Raw genomic sequence first — 27438 nt, 5'->3', positions numbered from 1 at the left:
GCCTGTTTAATTTCATGTGGTGTTCCTTCTTCCTTCTGAAGGACCACGAGTCCCCGTAAATACTTTGGATCTAAAATTTGAAATTACGATATATATAAATGATGAATATTTTTTTTTGTAGTTTAAACAATAATATTAGGAAAAACAATACAAACTTGTAATATTTTTGTACAAATCCGTTCATTTATGGATTTTCTCTGTCAATAGTAGTTTCAGTGTTTATTCTGTAACCGCTGTAGTCTAAAGTTTCAGAATCTTATTTGTTATCGTTATTGTTTGTTTGTCGTCTGCCTCCTTGTTAATATAACAGTTAGTACTGTAGGTAGTTCAAAAATGTAAGTTGTTGTTTTTGTTTCGAATTAAAAAAAAATTGTATTTCAAGTTGTTTTATTTAAGTCAAGAATTGTATAAGCTTAACTTAGTGCAGTATGCCAGAATTTATGCCGCTTTTTCCTGTTAAACTGATTTTTTAGATTGTTATCACTTGTTGCCGCTGAAGACTTTAGACTTTTCCTCTCAAAATTTAAGTAGCAAAACTTTCCTGTGTTTTATGAATGCTCTAATATTATTTACTATTATGTATTCCTAAATTATTATTAGTATTATTCTTTTAATTATTTTTTTCTTTTCTTTTGAATGATTTATATTTTTTTCTTAAATGTTTATACTTTTATCATTTAATTCAGACGCCATTGATTACTTTTATTTGCATTCAGTGTATATTAAAAACAGGAAAGGGACTTAGATGATGCAAAGATCAGTTTGTTGCTTTAAAAGTCTGCAGATTGTAAATAGTAATTCTGAAGATAACACACTTAAAGAATTTTGAGAATGTAAGATATCTGAATTTGTGCTCTGTATTCAATCAGTACTTGAAACATGCTGACTATAAAAGATAAATTTTTTGATAGCTATCTTTTGTATAATAACTTGTTATTTATCCTTATTGTTTACATGTTTAGAAATATTTTTTCTTAGTGAATTCGTATTTAATTAAATAATTTTCAGGTTGATTGCAGTTATAATCAATCAACTGCAGAATGTGCAATTGTATTTTTTAAAATTCCATCTTTTAAGGTGTGTCTTCAAATATGATGTACTCAATAAAAAGTTTTTCCGACTTGAATTCCCTTAATAAACTAAAGGAATTACAATTGAAATGTATTATAAACATGAAGATTTTTTTATTGATCTGCTGCTAAGCATTGTATAAATTTATTGCATTCAGCAATTTGCATTTCTGTTGACAATGTGTTATTTTTCTACCATTATCTTAGGTTAATGAATGCTAAATTCAGAATAATTTCCTTCTGATTCCAAATTTAAAGGATATTATTGTGAACTTATGAATTGCTTTATGTGAATAGCTCTTATAAAATCTGACATTTTAAATATATATATACTTAAAACTTAAATTACCAATTATTTTCCAATACAATTTCTTGTAAAAATCCATAAAGATCATTAATTTCTCTATGGATATTTTACTTTTATTGATATCTTTCTTTTTAATTTTTGATATGGATAACTTACTTTTTCTTGGTAATCAGAATTTTATTAATTGAAACTTTTCTATTTATTAAGAGAAAAGTGTCATAATCATATGCTTTGAGCAAGATTATTGCAACATTTTTTACTGTAGGGCATTGGCAGGGAAGACCATATTTATCACTGGTGCCAGTCGAGGAATAGGTAAAGCCATAGCATTGAGGGCTGCAAAAGATGGTGCCAATGTTGTTATAGCTGCTAAAACTACTGCACCTCATCCAAAATTACCTGGAACAATTTACACTGCTGCTCAAGAAGGTACAAAAGGATCTTATTAGTATATGTAACCATTATTCATTTTATAATTAATATTTTATCATAATGCTTCTCTATGTATTCTTTTTGTTTTTATTTTTTAAAGGTTATATTCTGCAATTGTTTTACATTTTTATTGACCTGTCTAAAGCATTCTTGAGTTTAAGAAATAGTAGAAAAAATCTTGTACAGAATTTTTCTTTTGCCATGAGAAATTTACTTTTGTAGAATTGTAATCATTCATTAAAAAATTTTACTTTCCTCTTTTATCAGCTGTGTGGTGATAGACTTATGATGAACTAGTTACTAGTGGAAAGCAGCTGATTCTTGAGAAATAATGATTGTGTTTAATTTCAGTCTCTCATGCATAAACTGATTCCCTCATTAAAGAATTATTAGCCTCAAATTGCAATCGATATTGAAGCCATTTCAATAGCTTTAGATCCATTCTATATATAAAATAAATTGTTATTTATTCTATGAACAAATGGTGTAGAATAAATTATTCCTTCTAATTTATCTGTCTTATGATATTATAAGTATTTATAGTGCTATTAAAATCATAACTGTCTAGGTAATCTATCTTCAAATTGCTAATTGTTTTTTTTTAAATATGTACTTTAAATTTCTGATTCTTCTTGGAAATTCTGGAAATAATAATTTGAATACTTTCTTTTTAGCTTTCACCAATAGAAGAAAATCATGAGATTGAATATTTCATGAAATGGTGAAAATTTTGTTGAGCTTCATTGTATAAATGAATACATTGTTTAATATTGTGCTAAAAATACTTTTAAGCAATTATCAAAATTGAGGACAAACTCGCACAATAATTAATTTGGCATCATCATTCATCAAAATCTGGCATTTCTTTTATTGTCGTAAAATAATTTTTGTACGGCAATATTTAAAAAATTGATGCTGGGAAATTACAAAATCTGGTTTATTTTTAAATTAAATAAAATTTCCATAAAAATAATCTGAAAATTGTGCATTTCTACCCTCCAAGTTTATTTGTGCTTAATTTGGTAGTTCTAGATCAAATAGTTTGGCCTATTGAATTCTAACCAATAGATATATATTTCTTTTTATTATTACTAAAGATAGAGATGAAAAAATAACAAGAATTGATTATTCATTTCATCTTTGGGGCAGATATTTTTATGTTAATATGCTGAAATCTAAATAATACATATTTTTTATAAATTAAATGTGAATGAAAAATGTTTTTATATTCATTTTGATAGTATATTTGATATAACATAAAGCTTCTTAATCTGATTCTTTATTTCTCTGATTTTTATATTCTTCATGAGATGATGGAAATACTTATAATTCGGTATTTTAATTTATAAAAACAAATCAAACACATCTAAGCAGAAATAAATATTTCATTTGCAGTTCTCTTTTGCATTTTATAAACTAAATTTTTTTGAATGGGGAAAAAATGGAATGCAGAAAACTTGACAAATCAGGTTGAAAAATTAACATATTTGAGTAAATGTAGAATGATTCAGTCATAAAATGAGTAAAATAAACACACTTTTGATAAAGAAAGAAAATTATGAACTTTCTTGTATGTGATGATTTTGGCACTTTGGGTTGGTTTGTATCTAACAGAAGATCAAAGTATCAATAAAAAAATGTTTTGTCAAGCATGCATAATATGCCATTTATTACTTTTTAAATTCTTTTTTGTCAAAATTCAGTGATGGGTAAGAAAATATGTTTGTAAAGTTTGATGATAATAATAAAAAAATCTATTAAGTGAAATGTGACTAAATATCACAGTGTGAAATACATTTCAAAATTGGTATTTTCCTTCAGTTTTCAGTCTTAAAAATTTTACTACAGTTTACTTTCACTATTATATGTTTTTATAATTAGTTTTCCTCATTGATTTGTTGAGTGAACTTCTGATTACAAAATATTATTGGAGTTTTTTTTTAATTAAAAAAAAATTATTTTACTTAGAAAACAACAGAAAAGAAAGTGTTTGTTTTTCATATTTATATTTGATTAAGAGAACAATGCAATGGGAAAGATTACTTGTTGTAAATAGTCTTAAAAACTTTTCTATTTAATGCTAGCAATGCTTGTAAATGGAAATTTTAGTCTTTAAACTTTGAAAATACATAACTGGCTTTATTTAGGGAATGCCTCCCTAATGTTTTAAGATGCACAAAAATTAGCTGTGAAAAAGAAATCACTAACTAAGAATAATTTAATATCTTATGGTGCTTGTTACGAAAGTTGTTTCTGTATCTGTACTGCCTCAAAAGAATCCAAGTTCTTGAATGTCTGTCTTTAGTGTTAAGTTGAAATTATCTAAATGTTCTGAATTGTCTTGCTTGCTCTTAAAGAGTTAAATTACATTTGTAATTATTCTATGCAAAGTTGATATTTTTTGTCTATATTAACTTTCTTTTTTTAGACTTTGTTTACCAAGTTATTGGTGTATATGCATATAATTGAAAATGAATTCATTTTAAGTGCTGGAAAATGTTTTTGAAAATGAGTTTAATTGAAATATCCAAAATTCATTAAAAAAATTTGAATTTTCAGATTATACAAAAGAATTTGATTTCTTGGTACTTGTGTATGAACTACATGTCATTGCCAAGTTTTTGGCTTAATTGCATACCATTAGAAAACTTTTAAGTTTAAGCACCTGCTGTTGGTAAATAGACTAACATGACATGTTTTGTAATTGGTGGTTACAATATGTAGGACATCTTTAGTGAATTTTTTTTTGTGGTAATCATATGCTAACATGTGGTTATTACAGTACTGATTTCTAATTGATGAAAAGTATTTTAAACTATTTTGGAGTACATAATTCTGCATAATATTCTTTTTACAATTTTAATTAAAAGTCTATAATAACTCAGTAATTCAGTTAGGGAAAATAAGTAAAAAATAAAAGGGAAAAAATAGTATTATTTATTATGTATTAACTAATGTTTATGCTGAATTTTTTTTTTAGCATTTTCTTAGTTTATTGACTAAAATTTGGCAAATGATTTTATCTTCCAGTTGAAGCTGCTGGTGGAAAGTGCTTACCCTGTGTTGTTGATGTGCGAGATGAAGATCAAGTATTAAATGCAGTTAATTCAGCTGTGGATAAATTTGGTGGTATTGATGTATTAGTAAACAATGCAAGTGCGATTCATCTCACTGGAACAGTAGATACTCCTATGAAACGTTATGATTTAATGCATGGAATTAATACAAGAGGAACATTTTTGGTGTAAGTATACTATTAATAATGTCAAGTTTGTGCGATTTCGCTAATTATGGCACTTTCATTCGATCATTCTATATCTAAAGTAATTTCTTAAGAACACAGTTTCTGTTATATAAAAATGCTCATTAAGAAGTCAGTTACATTTATTGAATGCACAAGTACTTTTTTAATTTGTAAATGAACTTTTTACTAACTAAGCAGTAACAACGGGAAGAAAAAGAAAGCATTTAAAATTTATTTTCAAAAGCTATATATATATATATATAGACAATATAAATGTTACTATAGAAATATTACTGAATGTGTATATGATTCTTTTATACTGGTACATATTAAGAAAATAAAAATAACACTTTAGACAGTTCATGGTATATACTATATTGTATGTTGAATGTTTTTAATACTATTAAATTTTGTTAGTACTAATAAAGGACGATTAAAAGGAAATAATAAATTACATTAATAATTTTTTTTTGCTATGTACTTTGTTTATAATTTCCTTTTCAAATTCTGTGCTGTTTTAGTTTTTATGTTGAATGTGAAACAAACATATTGTTTTCAAGTTATTCTAATTAATAGTACTGATCATTGAGATATTTTAACTTCTTTTTTCTTAATATAATTTATTAGGAGAGCTTTATCTCTATGCATTTATTATATTCCTGAAATATTTATAGATAATAAAAAAATAAATTAATACTTTTTTCTGGGTTTTTTTATATATATATATTTTAGTATTTGATGTAAAAATATTTTTAAAAAATCGTGTTTTCTGCATTAAATATTCATTAGTAGAACTACCAGTTTAATTTATTCAGATTTCATATCACTGTTTAGAACCTTTCACATAAATTGTTTATTGACTTTGAGCATGATGATTAATTTATGAATTGGTAGAACTTCAGTTATATCAGTGCTTGTAACATTTATCCATAGCTAATATATTTACAAAGTCTTCATGGCCATTTGGTTACTTTTCAAATTTATCTTCTATACTTACTCCTCAGTTCAAAGCCTTCTGTAATTTCTTATTTTTTTTGTATATTTCATATTTTTCCTGTACTTATAGGTATAGTTCTGTGAATTACCAGTGAGTAATTCACAGAACTATACCTTGGAAAACATTTTTCTCTCTAAAAGAAAATAATTTCCATTATTTTAAAACATCTGGATAAATGGAAGGCATTGTACTTCCCTTCTCTTCCAGTATTGGTTGAAATTGTTTGTAATACTTTGCTGAAACATGAATTTTTATGAATCATTCTGTGCATGCTGTATTATATTTTTATCCTTTCTAATCAGTATGTTATTGCTGAATAATAAATCATATAACTGAATGTATCAGGAAAAAAAAAAAAAAGAATTTGCATGCTAGTTTATGAGTTAAAATAAATATTAATTACTTGTTTAAATTTTGAATAGTTATAATTAGTTTTAAAATATTAAATAAATTATATACCTTATAAGATCTGTATCTAGTATAAGTGATATGTAATTGTGATTTTATATCAGACAGAATTATATAATTCAGGATAAAATTGCATTGTATGTTTGCTGTATTCACAAAATGACAGTAAAATTTAGTACTAAAAATTGAAACAATATCTGTTTAGTGTACAAGAAACAATTAATAATTAATGTAGGGAAAAGTTTCAGTAGAATTTTTCTGTAATAACAATTATATCTTAAATATATTTTTAGTACTGTTTCTTATTTTCATGATTATATTTGAATGGGTGACTTGATTCACAAACAATGGTTATATTTGTATTAATAATTATTGAAATATTATTATCTGCATTGTTGGATTTCTTAACTATTAAAAACATATATATCTTATGAAAATCTTGACATAAGCAAACATCTCATTTATACTTGGCTAAGATTTTTCTTACATCTCCTTTGCATAAACATTCCATATTCAGTAATTCACAGAACTTAAAGGTATCTGGTTTAGTTATGCTATTTTGATATAATGTTAGTGCTTTTATGGCTTTAAGAATTTGAGGTCAAATGAATGATATTTTGAAATTCTTAAGATCAACATGATCATCCAGTTATTTCAAGTAGATGTTCATCCAGTGTTGAATTAAGTGAAGACACTTTATGTTCTTTGATTTCAAGGAAGAAGTCGATATCTGATTTGAAAGAAGTTTTTTTTTTTCTTTCTTTTTTTAGTCTGACAAAAAAAAAAAAAAAACAACCCCTATTTAGTAAATAAATGAAGAAAATAGTTGAAGTATGGAGACAAAATACAGATAATGAGATTCAAAATTCTTTTCTCTTAAAGGTGATAGAACTTGAGATAGAATTGAAAATAAAAGTATCAATCACTAGAGTGAAATCGTCATTAAACATACCGATTGCAAAAATTTAATCCCAAAGTAGAGGACACTAGTTAATATAGGATTTTTATGATGAGAGCAAAGGTTCCCAATGATTTGAGAATATCTCATTACTTTACTTACAAATGATATGATCAGTTAATTGGTAAAGAGCTAAAATAATAATTTGCAATTGTAATGTTTAACATTACTAATAAACAGCCAAAGAATGCTGTCAGGATTTGTAAAGATTCCTTGTATGAGCTAGGAACTTATTTCTAAAAATGAATCAAGGAATTAGCAATGGAAACTTTTAGCAACTATGTGATTTCTTGAAATCATATTGCTGCTTTCCAAATAAAGAACATTGTATAGATGAATGGTAACTCTAATTTATATAAACATGTATATATGTATGCATAATTCATGTAGTATAATGACTATTTATATTGTCATAATTGTCAGTATAAGTAGAAAAGATCATATATAATCATGAAGAGAAATATTCAAATTTTAAAGAAAATACCAGATGTACAAAAAATTAGGAGAATTTAGAGCAATATAAAAATTCATAATACATTTTTGAGGTATCATTTTTTTTATTGGACATTTTCTTCCATCCTCTAAGGCAGATGTTAATTTGTTCACAGAATTGGATGATTAATATACTAAGTTATGACCTGCTATCGCCTTAAACATTTATTATTGAAGATGGCTTTATAATGCTGATTTTGCATTATATGATAATCACAGTAGATATTGCATATAGCAACATAATAAGACTAGAAATGTTCATAGATGAATAAATATGGGTTCAGTAGCCTTTTAATACAGCCGCTATCTTCTTGTCTTTAGCAGAAGTATAAAAGAAAAATTTTGTTGCCTTAACACTAAAACTGCAGTTGTCTGAGACTAAATGGATACAGGAATGTAAATCTGCCATGCTATATTTCAATTTACTGCCCTCTAAAAATTCTATTGAGAGATTTCAAAGAACAAGCAAAAGGATTTTGAAAGTCCAGTATCTGAAGAATCAATCTAATTGGTGGCATGTTATATATTTTGCTTTATTTGTTTTAAGATTAGTTGTGCATGAAAGTACTGGATTCTCATCTGCTGAATTAACATTTGAGAAGAATATAAAAACACTTTTATATTCCTCTGAGAAATGATTAGACTAAGGAAGTGAAAGAATATGTGCTTCCATTAATAAACTGCCTGTAATACTTTTGAGATCTGTTTGCCATATGAAAACTTTCTCAGCAGAAAATTGATTGTAATATGAATCTTGCCAAGAGATCTATTTTAGTCTTTATTGCCTACAGTACTAATAAATTAAACTCACATTGGATTGATCCAGGGAACATTTTAAACAAATTCTCTGCAGTAGAATTATCAGAAAAAAATATGACAAGTTTATTATGCTAATGTGCTGAATCCCTATTACTAAATAGCTGAATCAAGTGAGTTTCCTTGTAATAGAAATAAAACCGTGTCTTCTGTATGGATGAAATAGCCTTATAAAATATTTTGTTATATGCTAGATGTACATGAAAATAAACAGCAGAAAGATATATATAATATAGACATCAAAAATTGTTTTCCAATATTCCTGACAAAATCAATATTTTTATTCATGATATTGAATTAACATATGATCTACCAGTACTTTCCAAACATTAGAAGGATTTTTTTGAGTAGAATAATATCTATAAAACTGAAATATAAGAGATATTGACAATGAAGAACATTTTGTCTAATGACACATTTCTTATGACTTTAATTGAAGCCCTAGATCACGATCCTAGGTCATATGTTGATTATAAGATATCAATTATTTTTTAATTACTGTCTTATTATTTTATATATAAATTCAATAAAATTATTTCTTAGAAAAAGGCAAAGACTCTGCTGTCCTTAATAGATGATATAACATTTTTTTAACAATTCCTTACTTGAGCATATAAGATATATTAACAGAGTTTTGAAAATAGTTCTGATTGCAGGATTAATTATAAAACTTTCAAAAAGCAAATATGTTCAAAAAGGCATATCTGGTAATTAAGAGCTTAGGAAACCATCTGAAGTGGAAGAAATCTTAAAATTTCCTAAACCTCTTATTAAATCTGCTATCAGAATATATCTAGAACTTGCAGGGTACTATAATATATATTAATCAGAAGTTTCCTTCAATGGCAGTTCAATCTGACTAACATTTCATAAGAAGGAAACTGTTGTGATTAAATAAGATTGTGAAGGAACATTTATCTTTCTCATTACTGGAGCTTTGTTATCACAGATTGATAAAAATGATAACTTTATCTGTTCTGTTGAGTAAAAATATTAATCAATGAAGAAGAATTTTTGCAATTCAGAAGTTAAGACGTAATCTTGATGAACAAATTTTACTACACAGATTGATCACAATTCATTAGCCTGATTTAACTGTGCAACTTGTAAAATTCCTTATTAATCAGATGGTTCTAAATTTTAAAATCGTTTTCCTTTGTAATATAATTAATCATCAAACTCAATTCAACATAAGAATGCAGATAGATTGAATTTTCACCAATTTAATTATCTATCCATAATTATATTCATTAAGAAAGCTTAAAATTTACTAAAAGAAATTATTGTTTGCTTTTATTATTTTTTAATATTTATTATTACTTTCCAATTATTGATTTAGCACTCATGCGTATATTTGAGCTGTATAGTAATGCGTATAGTTGAGCTGTATAGTGTTTGTTTAACTTTTTGAATTTTGATGTTTGATTTATGAATAAGCATGAGATATCCTGGAAATTTACTTTCATATTTCCATTTATTTTAAATTTGTATTATTCTCCATGTTTTATAATCTCTTTTATCCATTTTATCTTCATTCTAACTTTTGAAATTATATATATAAGTTAAAAAAAAATTTTTTTTACCCATAAAGTATAGCATTGCCATTTCTTATTAAAGAACTTTTTTTTTCTCTGCAATCTCCAAAAGGTTTTCCAGCAAAGGTTTGACTATGGTATAGTTCAAGTTGGTTTTATTGTTTATATATATATATATATATATACCTATATATATAAGAGATAGCAAAATCTTACAAATTTCTTGAACTTTTTGAATAAACTGAAAAAAAAAAAGTTTCTAGATTGATGTTATAATGCTAAACCTTTTTGATATATATATATAACTCATTGCAATTTTAAGATAAATGCCAAATAAATATGCCGAACAAGAAAAAATAGCTGGTATTTAAATACAATATGTAAATTTCACTTAAATACCTTAAATAACTTGCTCTCAATGGCTTTCTCAGTGAAATATTTTAAATTTCAAATCTTGATATATAAAACTTATACTATTCTTTCATTTTTATGCATTTTTCCTAATTTTTTTGTCATCTTCTTTAATTTTGAATTTAATTTGAAAAAGAAGTTATAAATAATTTTATTATTGAAGCTAAACGTTCATTAAAATATGAATATAAAAATACAATTATCCATAGTGCAGAATATATTTCATACTCTCTCTCATATTGGTGTAAATCTTGTTTGATTAAAAAAGAAAAGTTCTGTGCAATACAGTAAAAAATTAATTTTCAAGTTATAAGAGTAATAATGTATTTTTGTACAACTAATTATATTTATAAGAGACAACAGGAGTATTTAAAATTGAAGAATGTACCAAAAATTTTTTTTCAGCTTGCTGATTTATAAGGTTAAATCTTCAATGAAAGCATGTCAAAATTTCCATTTAAAGTATATTTTAGAACATTATTTAACATGGAATAATAACCTGATCATTAAAAAAAAGGGGGGGGGGTCCAAGATGAAATATTTATAATAACAATTGATATGGTATTATGATAACAATCTGAGTTTCATTAAAACAATTCAATATATTGTTGCAAAATAAATTTCAGTTTTTTAAAATTTATTCAGAATAGGCAAATAGCAGCACAACAACTAAATTTGCATCATTAAAAGGATAATTTAAAAACATTTAATATGTAACATTTTTGTGTATTATAATATTTTTGGCAGTTATGGCTGGAAAATATCAAAATTTTGCTTAATTTTTAATTAATCAAAATTAAAAAAAATCAATTCTATTTACATATTCTGAACTCTTCAAATTATGTTTGTTCAAAATTTGATATTTCTGGATCTAACGGTCTGTGTTATAAATGCACCAATAAAAATTCTCTTCTATTATTATTAGAGACTTGATACAATTACATATGTTTACTTAAAATTCTTGATTGTTATTAATTAAATGATTTATTTTGAGCTATAAAAAAGTCCAAGCGGTCTTAACAGAAGTAAATGAATTTTATATTTAATATTCTTCTTTATATAGATGCATGCAGGTTAAAAGTATTAATTTTCATGATGAATTTTTAGTGTAAAAGTAATATTTAAAATACAATTAATATGATGTTAAAAAAGGTAATTAATTTTAAGGGCATATTTCCAGAGTGTCTTTGAATTACAGTATTACATAAGAATGGCAAAGTAAGAAAAATCTATATTCAAAGAAAGTTTCACAATAGTTTGAATTAATATTTATCAGTATCATCATTTCTGTCTACATTAAGCTGTTGCATAATGCCATAACATCTGTTCTGTATTCTACTTGTTGAGCATATCTCCAACTTAATTTCTTCACCCAAAATAATTTCTTTTTTCTCTAACCATACAATGTTATGTGTCCTTTGGCCTGCCTGTCTTCTTCTATTTGGTACCCATATCAGTTCATTTCTTTTATAATCATTTGGTGGCATTTAATGTATATTTCCAATCCATTCCAACACTGTTTTCTAATTTTGGTGGCTATAGATTTGGTGGAAATTTTATTGTGCCATTCAAATTTAAAATTTTATTCAGTCAATATATTTAAGGATCTTTCTGAGGAAAGTATTTGAGAGTATTAAGTTGTGTTTTTGTGATTTAGTGAGTTTTCAATCTTTGCTGTAAAGAAAATGATTACAAAAACAGGATTCCTAATGCTGTTGTGTTAAACATATGTAATTTGTGTTTATTGCATACATTTGAAGCTTTCTAGAATTTATAAATATTTTTATATTCAAATGCAAATATATTATAAATCATCACCTTTATTTCTAAATTTAGATTTACATTCTTCATTGCATTTTTGTTGGAAATTCTTGCCATTTTTAAATTTTTAAAAATAAAAAAACAAAAATATATTTGTAATAGCATTTTCTATAGGCTGTTTATTATATTGCATATTGTGTTGTATTACAAAAGTGTTTGTGTATTTTAATTCCAGTGATATAGTTTTAATTCTTAATATGTTTCTAAATGCAATGTCTCTTTAAAACTTTTATATTTTTATATGTTAAGAAATTTTTAATATAGTAAAGATTGTTAAATATTTGTTTATTTTGAGGAATTATATTACAACTTTGAAATAGGATTATTTTCTAAGTGTGAGTTTATTTATAAAATCAAAAGGAATCTTAACCTATTTAATAAACCTTTGATTATCTGTCTGTGTAACTTTGTACAGTTTTATATGCATATTTTTATATTCTGTTGTAACACATAAATATTTGATGCATAATGTTTTCATAAAAAGCTTTTCTACAAAAAAAAAAAAAAAAAAAAAAAAAACGAAAAAGAATTTAACTTTACATGTAGAAATTGAATGGAAAGAACTCTTAATTAATTAATTAAAGGAAATGAACTTTTAATCATATAGGGTTTTACTTAACATGATTTTCTTACATTTCAAAATGATGTAATAAATAATTATTTTTCATGTATGTAGTTTATTAATAATTTGTTTATATTTTTTCCCCTTTAATGTAAAATTTTGATTTATGATTAGTTTTTTGCATTTTTAAACATATTTCTTTATTTTATTAGTTCTAAAATGTGTATACCTCACCTTAAAAAGTCTTCAGTTGCTCATATATTGAACATCAGTCCACCTCTTCTTATGGAGCCTCGATGGTTCAAAAATCATGTTGGTAGGTGTAATTAAGTTTTTAAATATTAATTTGTATTTGTTGTGATATAATTTGAATTTTAAATAATTGCACTATATTATTTGTTATAATAAATGTACTTCTAATAATTTTTTTAAATAGTTGCTGAAAATTTTTAAATATAGTTCATGTACACATTTTACAAGGAAAAATTTAATCAAAATATTTTTTATTCATTTTTTTGTAAATTCATGTTGATTTTTTTATAATGATTTAATTTATATTACAATACAATATTCTGTTTTGAAAAATATTGTAGAAAGTATCAAATCCTTAGTTAATTTTTAATGAATTAAAATTTTTTTTAAAAAAAAATTCTTTTTCAGATGCTTATTTATTTCTTTCAAAATATATTTACATGAATTTTTAGCTTTGGTTAAATTGTTCTGACCAGCAGAACATCAATATGCATACATTTGCATGCCTGTGTGTGCATCTACACACTTTTCTTTAATATTAATGGAATATTTGTTTTAATTTCAATAGCATTTATTTTTAGTTTTAATTATTTAATGTATTTACTTGTAGTGTTTATTTTTTGTTTTTGAAACGAAATTATTTCTTCATTAAATAGCTAATGCCATTTTAATTTTTCTATTAATTTATCATATTTTGAAATTTATAAAGCAAATGCAGTGTAAGAGGGGACAAATTATTGAAGGCTTTACATTTCAGAAAAGAAATATCCAATAAAGTTATATGCTCTTCAAGCAAAATTGTTAGTAACTTGTTTTAAAAGTGTTGGAATGCATAATGAATAGATCGCCAGTAAATTATTCATTGGTAAAAAATGTTGTTTTGACAGATGCATTGTTCTGGCATTAGAAAGATGAAAAGGAGTGTGATGCTGTTCTTATGGAGTACATATATTTATTTCATGGAATGTATAAATAGAAGTTAAATCATCTTCCTAGAATTTCAATGTCAGGAAAATAAAATTGAATGACTTTTTTTTTAAAACTTACCATTTTAAGACAAATTTACAAAATTGTTGAAAATTTTCATTAATTTTCATGAACAAGAATCTGATGAAAGAGAATTCATCAGTGGTAAAAATATTGATTCTAGACATTTAAATGAAATATTATGTTTCACAATGTTTAAACTATTTACAATGATCATGCAACTAATCTTGCTGAATCTACTGAATAATCATTTTTACAGGATTGAAAATATCATTAGCATTAACATTAAAAATATTGCATGTTTTTTGAAGAAATAACTGCCTAATAAATAACTTTTGAAGAATAACTGGTTAAAGAAATAACTGCCAGTGAATCAAATAAAGCAATCACCTGATTTCTTGATGCCTCTATGGAAAATGAAATTTCTTTTAGAAAAGGAAATTGTTGAAGTTGAATATAAGGCTAATGTACATATTTAAAATGCTGGGGACTTTTCATTACTGTCAAAATTTGATGAGTTGAGAAAAGCTATTAGTGAGAAAACTGAACTAATTGAAAGAATTAGAATTTCTTTTAGAAAGCTAATTTTTTTTTTTTTAAATAAAGTTAGCATAGTTTTTATACCCAAGCTTGTTTACTTATCTTTGTAACCTTTTATCAAGGTAATTATTTTAATGATTTTTCTTAGTAATATTGATTATGGTGTAATGAAAGAATTTTAGATATGTAACAAAAGTGCTTTAAAATTATTTCAGACAAAATTTGCAAAATAAATAAATAAAAAATTTAGTTTCAATCTTGATGAATCATATTCAATAATTATTGATGTTATTTTATTTTTAAAATTGAATATTCTCCTATTTTAAATCTAACCTTGTTCATTTCACAATGCGTAGTATTGTAATTGAAAATATTATCTTAATGTTGGTTCTTATTTTTCTCTAAAAGTGTTTTAAAATTGATATTTAAAAAATATATATATTATAAAATTGACATACTGATGAATTGCTTATTTTTAAAGATAAAATTTAATATGCACCTTATTTTATTTAATTTATTTAAAAAATCACAATAATTTAGTAGTCTTTTACTGTTTTTCTACAATCTCAGTTGATTTGAAGCTGTGAAGTAAATATCTTTATGGAACTAAGTGTTTTATTTGGAATATCATCACACTTGTTTAGAAATAATGTCACATAATAATATAGTATCATAAGAATTTTGACAAAAAGTAACTTTGGCTTTGACTTGCTATATATTTTGAATTTATTATCTGATATTGCCTTACAATGTTTTAATAAATGTACATTCTGATGTTCAAAATTTTAAATTATTTTATTCATTTTCTTTTTTTCTCTTTATCTATTATAATTATCAAATTTTTGTGTATTCAGTATTTTCTTATAATTCATTATATATTTCCAACAGTTTTTGGAATATTTTTGATACAATAAGTTTCAAAAATTATTGATCTTACTTATGAAGGATGTTGACATTATTCTAAAAGCTTCTTGAGTGGAATTCACTAATTTGATTATTTTTATACTATTCTTTATCCTCTACTTAGTTGAAATATATTCTATGGATATATTTTTGTTCATTGTCTTATAGAATATGTTTTGTTTTTGATAGCTTATACTATGGCAAAATATGGAATGTCTATGTGTGTCCTTGGTATGGCAGCAGAATTAAAAGACGACAATATACGTGTGAATGCCCTTTGGCCCAGAACAGGTAAAATATATAAAAATGTGATAAAATTTATTTACTGTGTATTGCTATATTGGTTAAGTAGCTAACTAATTAGTTCCCCAAAAAATACAATAAGTACCCCTGGAAATTAAGCTATTGATTTCATGTCCAAGCCTAGTTAGTCTTGTTCCTCTTTTTTTTATGCAATAGTATGCCCAGAAAGCTCAAAAATTGAAACAATATTTCAGTTTTGGCAGAAATTGAACTTGTTTAGACATTGTGCCTGTATTCTTTTCTGTCAAAAAAAAAAAAAAAAAAAAAAAAAAGGCCCAATTTTAGAGATTTTGTTTATTGAATATAATGCCATAAAAATGGTGGCCTGAAGGAAACATTAAATAGTCCTATTTTTTATGTTATTAATTTTTTTTTTAGATATGGAATGGTCAAGATTTGGTCTGTTATAAGCATAAAATGTTTAATTTATAAGTAATTATTAAATGTGGCAATAGATATGGGCGTTAAGCATAAGTAACTTTCTACTTTATTTTTGAATTTGATATCAGTATGCTTGTATTTAAGGGGGTGCTAATAGCTTTTTACATCTTAAATATTATCTCACAAACTTATTACAAAAAAAAAAAAAAAAAAAATCTATGAAGTATTTAAAATATATTTCTATAGATTTTATATGAAATTCAGAACACATTCTACAAATATGAAGGTTGAATCTTTATGATATGAACATTATAAGGTATCCATCAATCAAAAAAAAAAATCTTGATTTTTTTTAAAATTTATTATACTGGCAATATAGGATATAATGGCAGCCATTTTTGAAAAGCAGTCAGACTGCCTCACTGATCTGTTTTTTATATAACTGGCTGTCAGGTGTGGCAGAATTTTTTTTTCATTGCTGGTCAATTTACTTTATATATCCAAATACATATTTGATATTTCCTCAAGGTTTCAAACCATTATATATAAATAACATGAGTAGCCTGAAGCATTCAGACTTGCAATCCAAAGTTCTTCTTTAAAGCAGCAAAAACAACATGAAATCTACAGAATAAGCACTGAATATTAATTGAAGTAACTATGACTTTAGTTAGATAAGATTGTTTCAGCAACTGAACTGAGGAGATGGACTTTCTATTCTAAATCTTTTCTGTTTAACCCTTTTGTCATTGTTGAATGTTTATTTAAAATATTTCTTATGTATTTGTTCTTGAAGAAAATACAACATCATTATAGTTAAGTAACATGCTTACATTTTTAACATATCTTGCTCTTTTAACATATGTAGATTTTAATCATGACTCACTTACATCTGCTATAATAATACTAGACTGTGTTAGAAGTCATTTATATTCACTGTTATATAACCATTTACTGAGTAGATTAAAAAATATTGTCACAGTATGTAAGGTTCTTATAGTTAAAAAAAGCATTAAATTTTTCTCTATAATGTAAAACTTGCTGATTTGCAGTCATTATTGCTGTTTTTTTTTTTTTTTTAATTTAGCTGGTGTAGAAGCTAGTTATATCCATTAAATGTTTCATAACAGTTTTCTTTCTTAATGCTGATTTATTTGTTTTGGCTTACATTTATATGGAACAGAAAATTAATTTTCATATTTGACAGCCATACTAAACAATAAATGATGTCTTATCCCACCTTTGTATGAATATAATACATCAAAGTATAATAGTGTGTACAGTAAATAATTAGTTGGAAACTGGAATCTTCTCAAGAATCACCATGCATATAGGACTAGTGTATATTAAATTGGATGTCAAATGTGAATGTTGTTTCATTCATTTGGCATGAAAGTTTGAAGAGATTGATGTTGGCTCAGATATTAGCTTTGTCATTTGTTGTAGTTCAAAATTAAGAAGTCAGTTCAAAACATCCTTCATGTTGCTTCACAACAGGGCATAAATGACATAAAACTTAAGAACAATTTATTACTTCACCATCACTTTGATGGTACCATTTGTTCAGTCAGTGCATAACAATTCCATTAATAACGCAGCAGGAGTTGAAACTGTCATAGGTTTTATTTTCACATATATATGGACACGGACATTTCTAAACTACCACACAAGCACATCACAACACAAAGATGAGAGAGAGTGTACATGTCGCCACGTCTCGAATACATCTGGTTACGGGAACAGATTTTTCCCTTTTCTCCACTGGAGGGAATCAAAACTAACACCATTATTGATCACAATTTAAAACAATAAATCATAAATTTTCTTTATATTCTCAGTTGCATTATGTAGCATTTTTGTTAAATTAATAATCAAATTTAATAGAACACAAAATAAATTATTAGAAAAAAAAACAACCAAATTGTGATTTAAAAAAAATTCTTTTGCTGACCATGAGCATTTTATAACTTGGGGTCTCGAATGTTTTACATAAACGGTGCAATTATATCTCAAAGGTTCACTTTTTCTGTCAGAAGTGGAATTTTTATTTTAGCTAATTGATAATTCTATGTATGTATGTATGTTTAAGAAAGCTATATATATAAATCTATTTGTATATAAAATAAATCAGCAGATATTTAGTTATGATGAATTCAATGATAGTAAAAAAATGTATTGGAAAGAAGATGACTAATGCATTTATGCTGTTGCTTTTTCAAAATATCATTTTTTCATTTTTATCAGTGTAACATTGATTGTTTATTAAAAATACAAATTTCTTATTCTTATCATGCCTTGAAAAACTGTGTGGAGAAATATTTTAATTTATTAATAATAATTATATATCCTGTTCGATTTTGTTATTATTGTATGAAATTACAATAACAGTTGTGAAGTTAAAAAAAAAAAAAATGTTAATTCTGCATTGGTATTACTTTTAAAATAGTTTTTAATATTTTTATTTATTCTGCAATTTTTTTGCAAGCAAAAATATTATTCACTATTTTTTTTATTATTATTTTCCTTCTGTTTAAAGGAATGAATTAAAAAAAAAACAAACTTGCATTAGATATTTTTTAGTAATATTTATTTTGTACTTTAAAATTATTATACACAAAAAAGAACATCATTTGTTCAAATACTTGATCTCAAATGTTTTCAGTCTTTTAAAAACTTTTTTTTTTGTTCCAAAGATGATAGTTTTAATTCATATAATCATAAAATATATTTTAATTACATATTTTGGCAACAATTTTCAATTTTTTTCAGATTATCAGTGATATATTTATTTTATTTTTTTTAACCTGCATTTTGGATTATTATCCATTTATCCAGATACCTTTATAAATGAATATCTATGTGCTACAAGCATTTAAAAGTACGATAGATACCACCATGTTGATGCATGCATATTTTAAACCTTAATGGAATATGAAAAGTGGCCATAATTTCTATAAGGATAAAAAAATATTTGCCTTTAACAATATCTGATTTTATTAATGGATTTTGGATTACATTTTTTGTCTGATTTTTAATCTATAGCAATTGCTACGGCTGCAATGGAAATGTTGGGAGGAAAAGACATCACCAAAAACTGCAGGAAACCAGAAATAATGGCTGATGCAGCTCATGCAATAGTTACTGGTAATTCTACTGGGAAGTTTTTCATTGATGAAAGAGTTTTGGAAGCGCAAGGAGTTACAAACTTTGACCAGTATGCTGTTGATCCCAGTAAGTTATTTAAGAAGCTTATTCAACTTTGAGAGACAAATTTTATAAGGGCAGTCATTTTTATAGCCAGTTTTTCAGGAGTTGCCTTATCAGTTATTTTTTTAGAGGTTTAGAATTGATAATATGATCTCATTCAGGATATTTATTTCACAAGAAATAAGCTTTTCTTTTTTCAAAACATTATATTTCTATTTTGAAACTTAGATAACTTGATAAATTAATCATTTTTCTTCTGTTGTATCTATATCGATGATAAACACTACAGTAAAAAGTAAAATATTAAAATATATATAACCATAAAAACTTATATTTACATTAAGCTAATTTTTTTTTTTTTTTAAAGAAAAAGGAGTATATTTTGAAATTTAAAGAAATTAAGGTTTATTGAAGATGTAATAATGGAATTCATTTATAGCACAAATAAGAGAAACTCTTCTTCAATTTATAATATTTTTATAATTTTTAATTTATATCTGTTGTGAATATATAACTTAATTCAATTCGTTAATAAGAATTATAGTTTTCTAAAAATCTTATAATAGTATAAATAACCACATATTGACACAATATTGAAGAAGAATTATATATGTAAAGACAATGTTAAATTATTAAGATCATAAATTTGATTTCTTTTATTAATTAAAATTCAAAATGCCAACATTATTAACAACTTACTATCTATAATATTATAAAATGGTAAATGTAATTTTTGTCTACCTTTTATTATTGGATTATTATTACATGGTCTGTATCAAATCATCATAATATTTTGTCTGTAGTGTGACATATTTTAATGTTTTCATTTATCTGAGTTTCTAAATGTGCTGTCATTAATGTAAGCTTTAAATGCAGATTAATTTTAGTTTTAATGTAATATAGATTTTCTTTTCTTTTCCTTATTGGTTTTGTGTAATTTTTAAAATTTAATATTTACTGTTTACCTCTTAAATATCATTGAAAATATTTAAAATATTTATGTGACTCCATAAACAGAAAATGCACCCCACTTTATACTGATAAACGTTACTTTCAGATCAAATAAGTGATTACAAATAAATACATAAGTATTTTTATTTCAAAAACTTAATGAATGATTCCAAAAATATTTCATCCCTATATTCTAGTTGAACATTGTCTGATCTTTGGCTGTTATTTTATGTTGTTGAACAGCCTTTTTGAGCATAAATCTTAGATTTTCAATGTCATTGATACATGGGGACTGGGGAGACTTATGTAGTTACTATTTATTGTAATAAAAACACATTTTATTTTACTTTGTGTTATATTCGTTTGTTGTCATTCTCTTGTTAAAATGCGAAATTTCCCCCCAATTCCAAATTAATAACACTTTAAAAAATTATTTTTAAATATGTCTAACATATGTTATTCTAACATATCATGTTATTCATAATATTTCCCAACTTTGCAGCCATACAGTCCCAAAACAGATCCAACCCATGTTTACCATTTGATGTAAATTTTTAGAATTAAAAGCTGTATTTTGCTTATTCCAAATCATGAAATGAATCATCATTATTATATGTATTAAATTTGCTTTTATTGCTGAAAATGATTTATCTCTAAAATTTTTCTATATGTTTTAAATGTTTTCTTTAATTCTGCAAACTTATGGATTTTTTTTTCTCACTACTCTGTCATTCATAATTAGCTTTTTTGGTGACATTTTTTATGTTTTAGACACAAATAGACCTATCAGTGATTTCAGATATTCCTACAGTAAAATTTAATGATTTTTACTTGGAGATCTGACTGGACTTCTTTCACTATTTTTTTTTTTTTTTTTTTTTGATAACTGATGCTTAGTTTTTCTTTCTCTTTCAAATTTATGTCAATCAATCCCATTCTTTTGCACGTTTCAATTCTTTTCTGACATATGTGTGACATCATACTGTAATTTTAACTATTTCTTGAGGAGAGTTACAATCTTTTGATAGTCTTGAAATAAACTTTTTAATTTCAAAGCTGGTTTGTTCAAGGTCTCATATTATCTTTTAATATGCATGATTAACAAGTTATTCAAAATTTATTTATTTTAGATTTATTGAAAATCTGTGACATTGTGAAAAACATAATGGTGATTAAACATTTTTATTTATGCACTCTTCAATTTGTGTAATAATAATTCTAAGTTCCATATAAGAAACTTATTTTTAACTTAATATTTTTATTTCTAGGTATTTAGATTGTGAAATGTCTTCATTTTTGAGCAGAATCATAAAACTTTGCTTATATTATGTTGTATGCTTAAAATTTACCAAATAGAGTGCAATTTCTGAAAATAAATTTAATTGTTTTATAAATTTCAAGAGTAGCTATTTATCTGTTTTTTTTCTATAATTTTTTTTATTATAGAGCTCAGTGATGACAACTGTAAATTCAAAATAATTGATGATTATACTAATGGTGAATTTCAATTTTAGCTCAACCACTGTCACCTGACTTCTTTCTCCCTGATGAAGAAATAAAATCTTTCCCTAATTTTGAAGAATTTGCTGCACTGTATGCAAACGAAAAACCTGCTGAATCTAGCTCAGTGGATTCTGTTTTCAACAAGATCAAAGCCACTTTAAATGAGGAGCTTGTAAGCAAAACAAATGGCGTCTATGCATTTCAGATTACAGGTAAGTATTATAAACAAAAAATATATTTTAGCTTTAATATTTCTAAATAGTTTAGTGGATATTTTTTCGTATAAAATTTGTGAAATAAAATTTAAATTCAGAATTTTTTTTTTCAATCCTTACATATGAAGAAATGTTCAATGTTGTAAATACATAAATATTATTAAATTGAATTTGAAGGTGAATTAATAATTGAAAATTTCTTTTTCTCAATTTGCTTCCATAGCTTAAACAATGAAAATTAATTTAAAATTTACTTCAGAAGATTAAATTTTTGCATATTAAATTTTATAAAATTTAGTTGTCAAACTTATACTTTTGTAGTCTGTTTTCTGATTTACCTGGCTTAGCTTGGGAAAAAAATATTTTCATGCACATTTTTATCTTGCCAGTGTATTAATGTATGTGTGTGGGTGTTATTTATTCTATGGAAATTGGGTCTTATTTCTTTATTAAGCTACAGAATTAATGAAAATTTTATTCCTGGCTAATAAGATTGTTGTCAATTGTATTTTTATGATAAAAATATTAGCACCTAAAAAAATTTTTGAATCTTGTTGCTTCTCCAAAAATTATTTACTATACTATATCTTAAATATTGTGGAAAGTTAATTTTTTTGTTTTAGTGTACTCTTCCTTTAATTAGTTAAATTATTAATAACTTCTAAGAAATGATAAAAAGTTAACTAAACATTGCAGTTTCAATACAAAGACAAATATAAATAAAATTATTTATAATATATTGAATCAGTAATAGTGGCGACATTGAAAAAAATAATCTTTTTGTTTGTGGAAACATTGCTTTTAATTTAAAAAATGATAGCTGTGAAATCCTTATTTAAACTTCCTTTTTACTTTTCATAATATTTATAAGTAAAATTTGAGGGAAAGTTATTTTATAATTTAGATATCTATAGTAAATTTATAAATTTTACTTTTATTTATATAGATTTATTTTCTTAGTATTTGTCATAATACTTAAAATTTAGAAAGGTTTTATACAAATAAAATTGTATGAGAATAAGTTGAATCACTGCAACTCTCAGTATTAAATATAAGTTAAAAAAACATTTTTATTCTTAGATATTTTAACTATTTTTGTAAAAAAAAAGAAAAAGTGGATTACTTGTTATATTTATTCATCATATCAAATAAATACTGGAAAAATAAATCTTTCAAAGAATATTTTTTTCTTAAAAATAATAATACATTTTATTTGCTAATGATTTAGATAATTGTATAGGCAAAGAAATACATTAAAATCTATAAGAAAATTTACAGCCTCACATTAGATATATTTGCAATATTTTTTATAACACATTTATTTATAAAAATTAAAAAGAAATTTTTTCAAGAAGTTTACATGCAGTTCAAAATTATCAGGAACTCATGCAAGCAGATGAAATAAAAGGAGAATAAAATTGACATTTGTGCTAAGCATAACAATTACTTGAAGTAATAAATGCTGGCAACAATAATATCATTTATAATATAAAGATTTGTTTGTATTTTTTATGTGATTTTGTAACTACTTATTATTTTTAAAAACATTTTGATGCTGAGAATTATAAACCGATGCATATTATTGATCTTATTTTATTTGTTCTTTTAACTTGTATGTTTTTTTCTAAATGAAAGAAAGTGTAACTAAAAAAAAATAATAAGATTTATGCTTATTGTTGCACCTACAAAAATAATTGCACCTCATTTAAGATTTTATGATTTGTAAAATCTGTGATGATTTGAAAATAAGGTTATTTAGGTTGATTTTTTACTTTTTCTGCATATAATTAAGAATAATAAAGAAGTCTTTTATAAATTATGAATTTCTATAAATATTAAACAGCATATATTTCATTGTTTGCTTTTCATATTTAAAAATGTACATACTGTTTTAAATTTATATTCTTCTGTTTGAATATTAATTTAAAATGTCAGCTATCTGAAATAATAAAAATAAGCAATTCATAATTTAATTATGGATGTATGTTCTATTATAAAGGAAGTTTATAATATATATATCCATCCTAATTTTAAATAAATATCTTACTAATTAATTTATGGAATAAAATTAATTATGTAATAGAGTTTTCTCACATGCAAAAAATGTTGATCCTTAAGTGCTAAAATTATGTCCAAATATCAATCAAGTTTCCTTTATTAAAATTAATTGTTGGAAGATTAGTCTGAAAATCTGAACAACAAAAGATGATGAAGATCAAAAGATGACACAACTTTGATTGCTCCAGAATATTTACAAAGCTGTTAACTTTCATGATATTCATTTTTTAATCATGTCATCTTGTATTGTGCATTGTTTCTCAACTGAACATTCTAATAATTTCTTCTCTAATAACACAATCAGGATGTCATGCAACAAAAACAAAAGGAATGTTTCCTTCCATATTTCAGAGGAGACAATTTTTTTTTTATCTAAACAAAGCTGATTCTGTTGTATTATTTAAATTAAAAAAAAATTATATAATCTGAATCTTTAGAATATAAATAAATGTTTCCTTTTGAAATTGAAACATAATAAAGACTTACAAACATGTTAATAATTACCATATAAAGATCTGTTGTTTTAATGAATATTACCATATCAAAACATGTTTCTGTATTTCCATTTCTTATTAAAAGTTTGTCATGCTATCTGTTATGATAAAAGTTTTAATGTAATATAAAATTTTCGATATTTTATTTGATAATTTCTTTTTTTCTTGATGCTTATTCATTAATCAATGCTAAAAATTTTCAATGAAATTTTGATTTTCTTAGGCCCTTTGAATGAAATTTGGTTTGTTGACATGAAAAATGGATCAGGTGGTGTTGGCAAAGGTGAACCTCTATCTGGTAAAGCTGATGTAATATTTACGATGGATTTGGATTGTTTCATGAAGTTGTTTGATGGGTCATTAAAACCAACTGCTGCCTTCATGGCTGGAAAATTAAAATTAAAGGGTGATATGGGATTAGCAATGAAGCTTGAAAAGCTTATGTCAAAAATGAAATCTCATTTGTGAATTCCTTGGATATTGAAATCTGTTTGTTATATTATATGGTACAATTTTATTTTTATATAATTTTATATGATAATTGTTTTTAATAATGAGTATTAAAGGAAAAAAGTTCCTGATTTTGGAGTGAAATATGGATTAAAAATAAAATGATGTATTTATTTGATTAATGTATATTGTATTTTATTTTTTCCAAAATAACATTTTGTACAAAAGGAAAAAAAAAGAAAAAAAAAAAGGAAATAATAATCTTGTTGCAATCTTAAATTTTTGATCTGAAAATCAAGAATTCCAGGTTAAAATCCAAGAAGATACATTATGAAAATCAGTTCAATGCTTATTAAATCTGATTTTATGAATCTAATATCCTCATATTAGATGGAGAGTTGATGAAGTGAGATTTGTTCCCATTGTCTTACTATTTTTCAAAATTATGGTCTATCTCCAACAGCTTTTGTTATTTCATAACAAAGTATGCTTTTACAAATCAATTATCAAAAATAAAGAACTGTAAATAAATAAAAAAATAAATGTTTCTTTTGAGAGATTTTTCAGTACACATGCATTCATTTGTATACATTTAAATTGCTTATGAATGTGTTGCAAAATTTTAAGTGAATTGCTTAAACTATTTAAAATTTGTAACAATTAGCATTTTATTTATATGATTAAAAAACAAAGACAAAGAGTAAAGCATAAAAAAAACACCCAGAGTAATTCATAAATATAATCCCTTGAATAACATCACAACTAACTTGCTCATTACTTGTCTTACTATATCTTATATATGTTCATCAATATGTTACTAAAAAATTCTTCCTCCTCCATAATTTATAATATTGCCATGATAATCTGATGGTATTATAATTTATTAACTCATCATTTTTAGATTGAACCGTGATTGAGACTTGGCTTAGCATTCATATTCTTAAACAATACAATTTGTGTTGATTACAGTGATGTTTGGAATTTTAGGGGGGGGGAAGAAAGAAAATTAATAATATTAAATTAATTGATAGGCTTAAGTAATGAAAATATTTTGCTTTTGCATTCTATGAAAAATGTAGCATAATTAAGGCCCAACTGACATCGCTGTTGGATTTGCGATATTAATGTCTCTTTTGTTCAAATGAAAAGACTTTTTTTAAAATTTTTCTTTTATACCAAGTGTACAAAGATACAGTATTGTAAAGATCGAAATATTTGAATTCATGATTTTGATGAATTTTCGTTTTATATATCTGAAAAATATATTTTTGGATTTATGTCTGTCTGTGAAAACATCAACTCAAAAACACTTTTAACTTCAAAGATGAATTTTGGATTTTATACTAAATGTGTAGATTTCTATAAAATTTTGAACAAAATCCATTCTCGTGAAGTCTTATTTGGTTGTTTGAAAGCGGGGGAACACGATGTCTGCAAAATATAAAAAGCTAGTTAGATAAAATATGTATGGTGATTTAGCATTGAAAGGATTTATAAGTATCAAATTTTGAACCAAATACTTAAAGGGCTTGATGGTTTGTTGAGCTGTACTGTCGTATGCATGTAAACACTTTATCTCAAAAACATAACGACTTAGATTTAAAAAAAATGTGCACTGTTTTAGAATCAAATACATCAAAGAGTTAACTGTCTATCAGTCTGTATGTTCTTATTCATGTAAACTGGATAGTTCAAAACGTATTGATTTGGATAGATGATTTGGTATATATCTTACTTCTTAAATCTACTAAAATTATAGTAGTTTACTAAATTTTAGTTTCATTCGGTCGAAAAAATTTGTCCAAAATGCATACTTGGTTTTTATCATTATACTATAAAACAGAATTTATAAATATTATTCAGAGGAAAAATAAATAAATTAAAAAAAAACATTAATACTTGTTGCGCTTATGGAAGCAGGGGGGGAGGGGATTACACTTTTTTGTAAGAAGTGTGCGAGAAAGGTTCGGAAGACCACTCCCTCTAATTTCTCCTTTAAACATCAGTCCTACTAGTATGTTATAGAAACAAAAACATGAATTTTGTGTCATCGATATTCAAAGTTATTTTAAGTTAGATGTAAAATATTTGTCAGCATTATAATCTAGAACTAATTTATTGTAAATAAAAATGTAAAAGAA

At 24.7% G+C, this 27438-nt stretch overlaps 1 protein-coding gene across 2 annotated transcripts; it reads left to right on the top strand.

Moving 5' to 3' along the window:
* The first annotated feature begins 227 nt into the window (after nucleotides 1-227).
* Nucleotides 228-25475, top strand: LOC129961934 (hydroxysteroid dehydrogenase-like protein 2). Of its 2 annotated transcripts, none has more exons than XM_056075575.1 (8): nucleotides 228-335; nucleotides 1643-1806; nucleotides 4840-5053; nucleotides 13266-13369; nucleotides 15925-16026; nucleotides 19462-19650; nucleotides 22092-22292; nucleotides 25071-25475. In XM_056075575.1, coding segments are annotated over exons 1-8 (1221 nt in total). In that variant the 5' UTR covers nucleotides 228-333; the 3' UTR covers nucleotides 25316-25475. The 2 variants fall into 2 exon arrangements, with proteins under 2 accessions (XP_055931550.1, XP_055931549.1); XM_056075574.1 differs by lacking the exon at nucleotides 228-335 and adding an exon at nucleotides 816-833.
* Nucleotides 25476-27438: the final 1963 nt, after the last annotated feature.

This window comes from Argiope bruennichi, chromosome 2 (genome assembly GCF_947563725.1).
Source record: "Argiope bruennichi chromosome 2, qqArgBrue1.1, whole genome shotgun sequence".
Classification (NCBI taxonomy): Eukaryota; Metazoa; Arthropoda; class Arachnida; order Araneae; family Araneidae; genus Argiope; species Argiope bruennichi.
Note: the sequence above shows the minus strand (reverse complement) of the source record. Positions and strands in the feature narration are given on the sequence as shown.

Coding starts and splice junctions, on each gene's coding strand:
- LOC129961934 (XM_056075575.1), top strand. Junction 13,370..15,924: donor ATGGTTCAAAAATCATGTTG/GTAGGTGTAATT, acceptor TGTTTTTGATAG/CTTATACTATGGCAAAATAT. Junction 19,651..22,091: donor CCAGTATGCTGTTGATCCCA/GTAAGTTATTTA, acceptor TTTCAATTTTAG/CTCAACCACTGTCACCTGAC.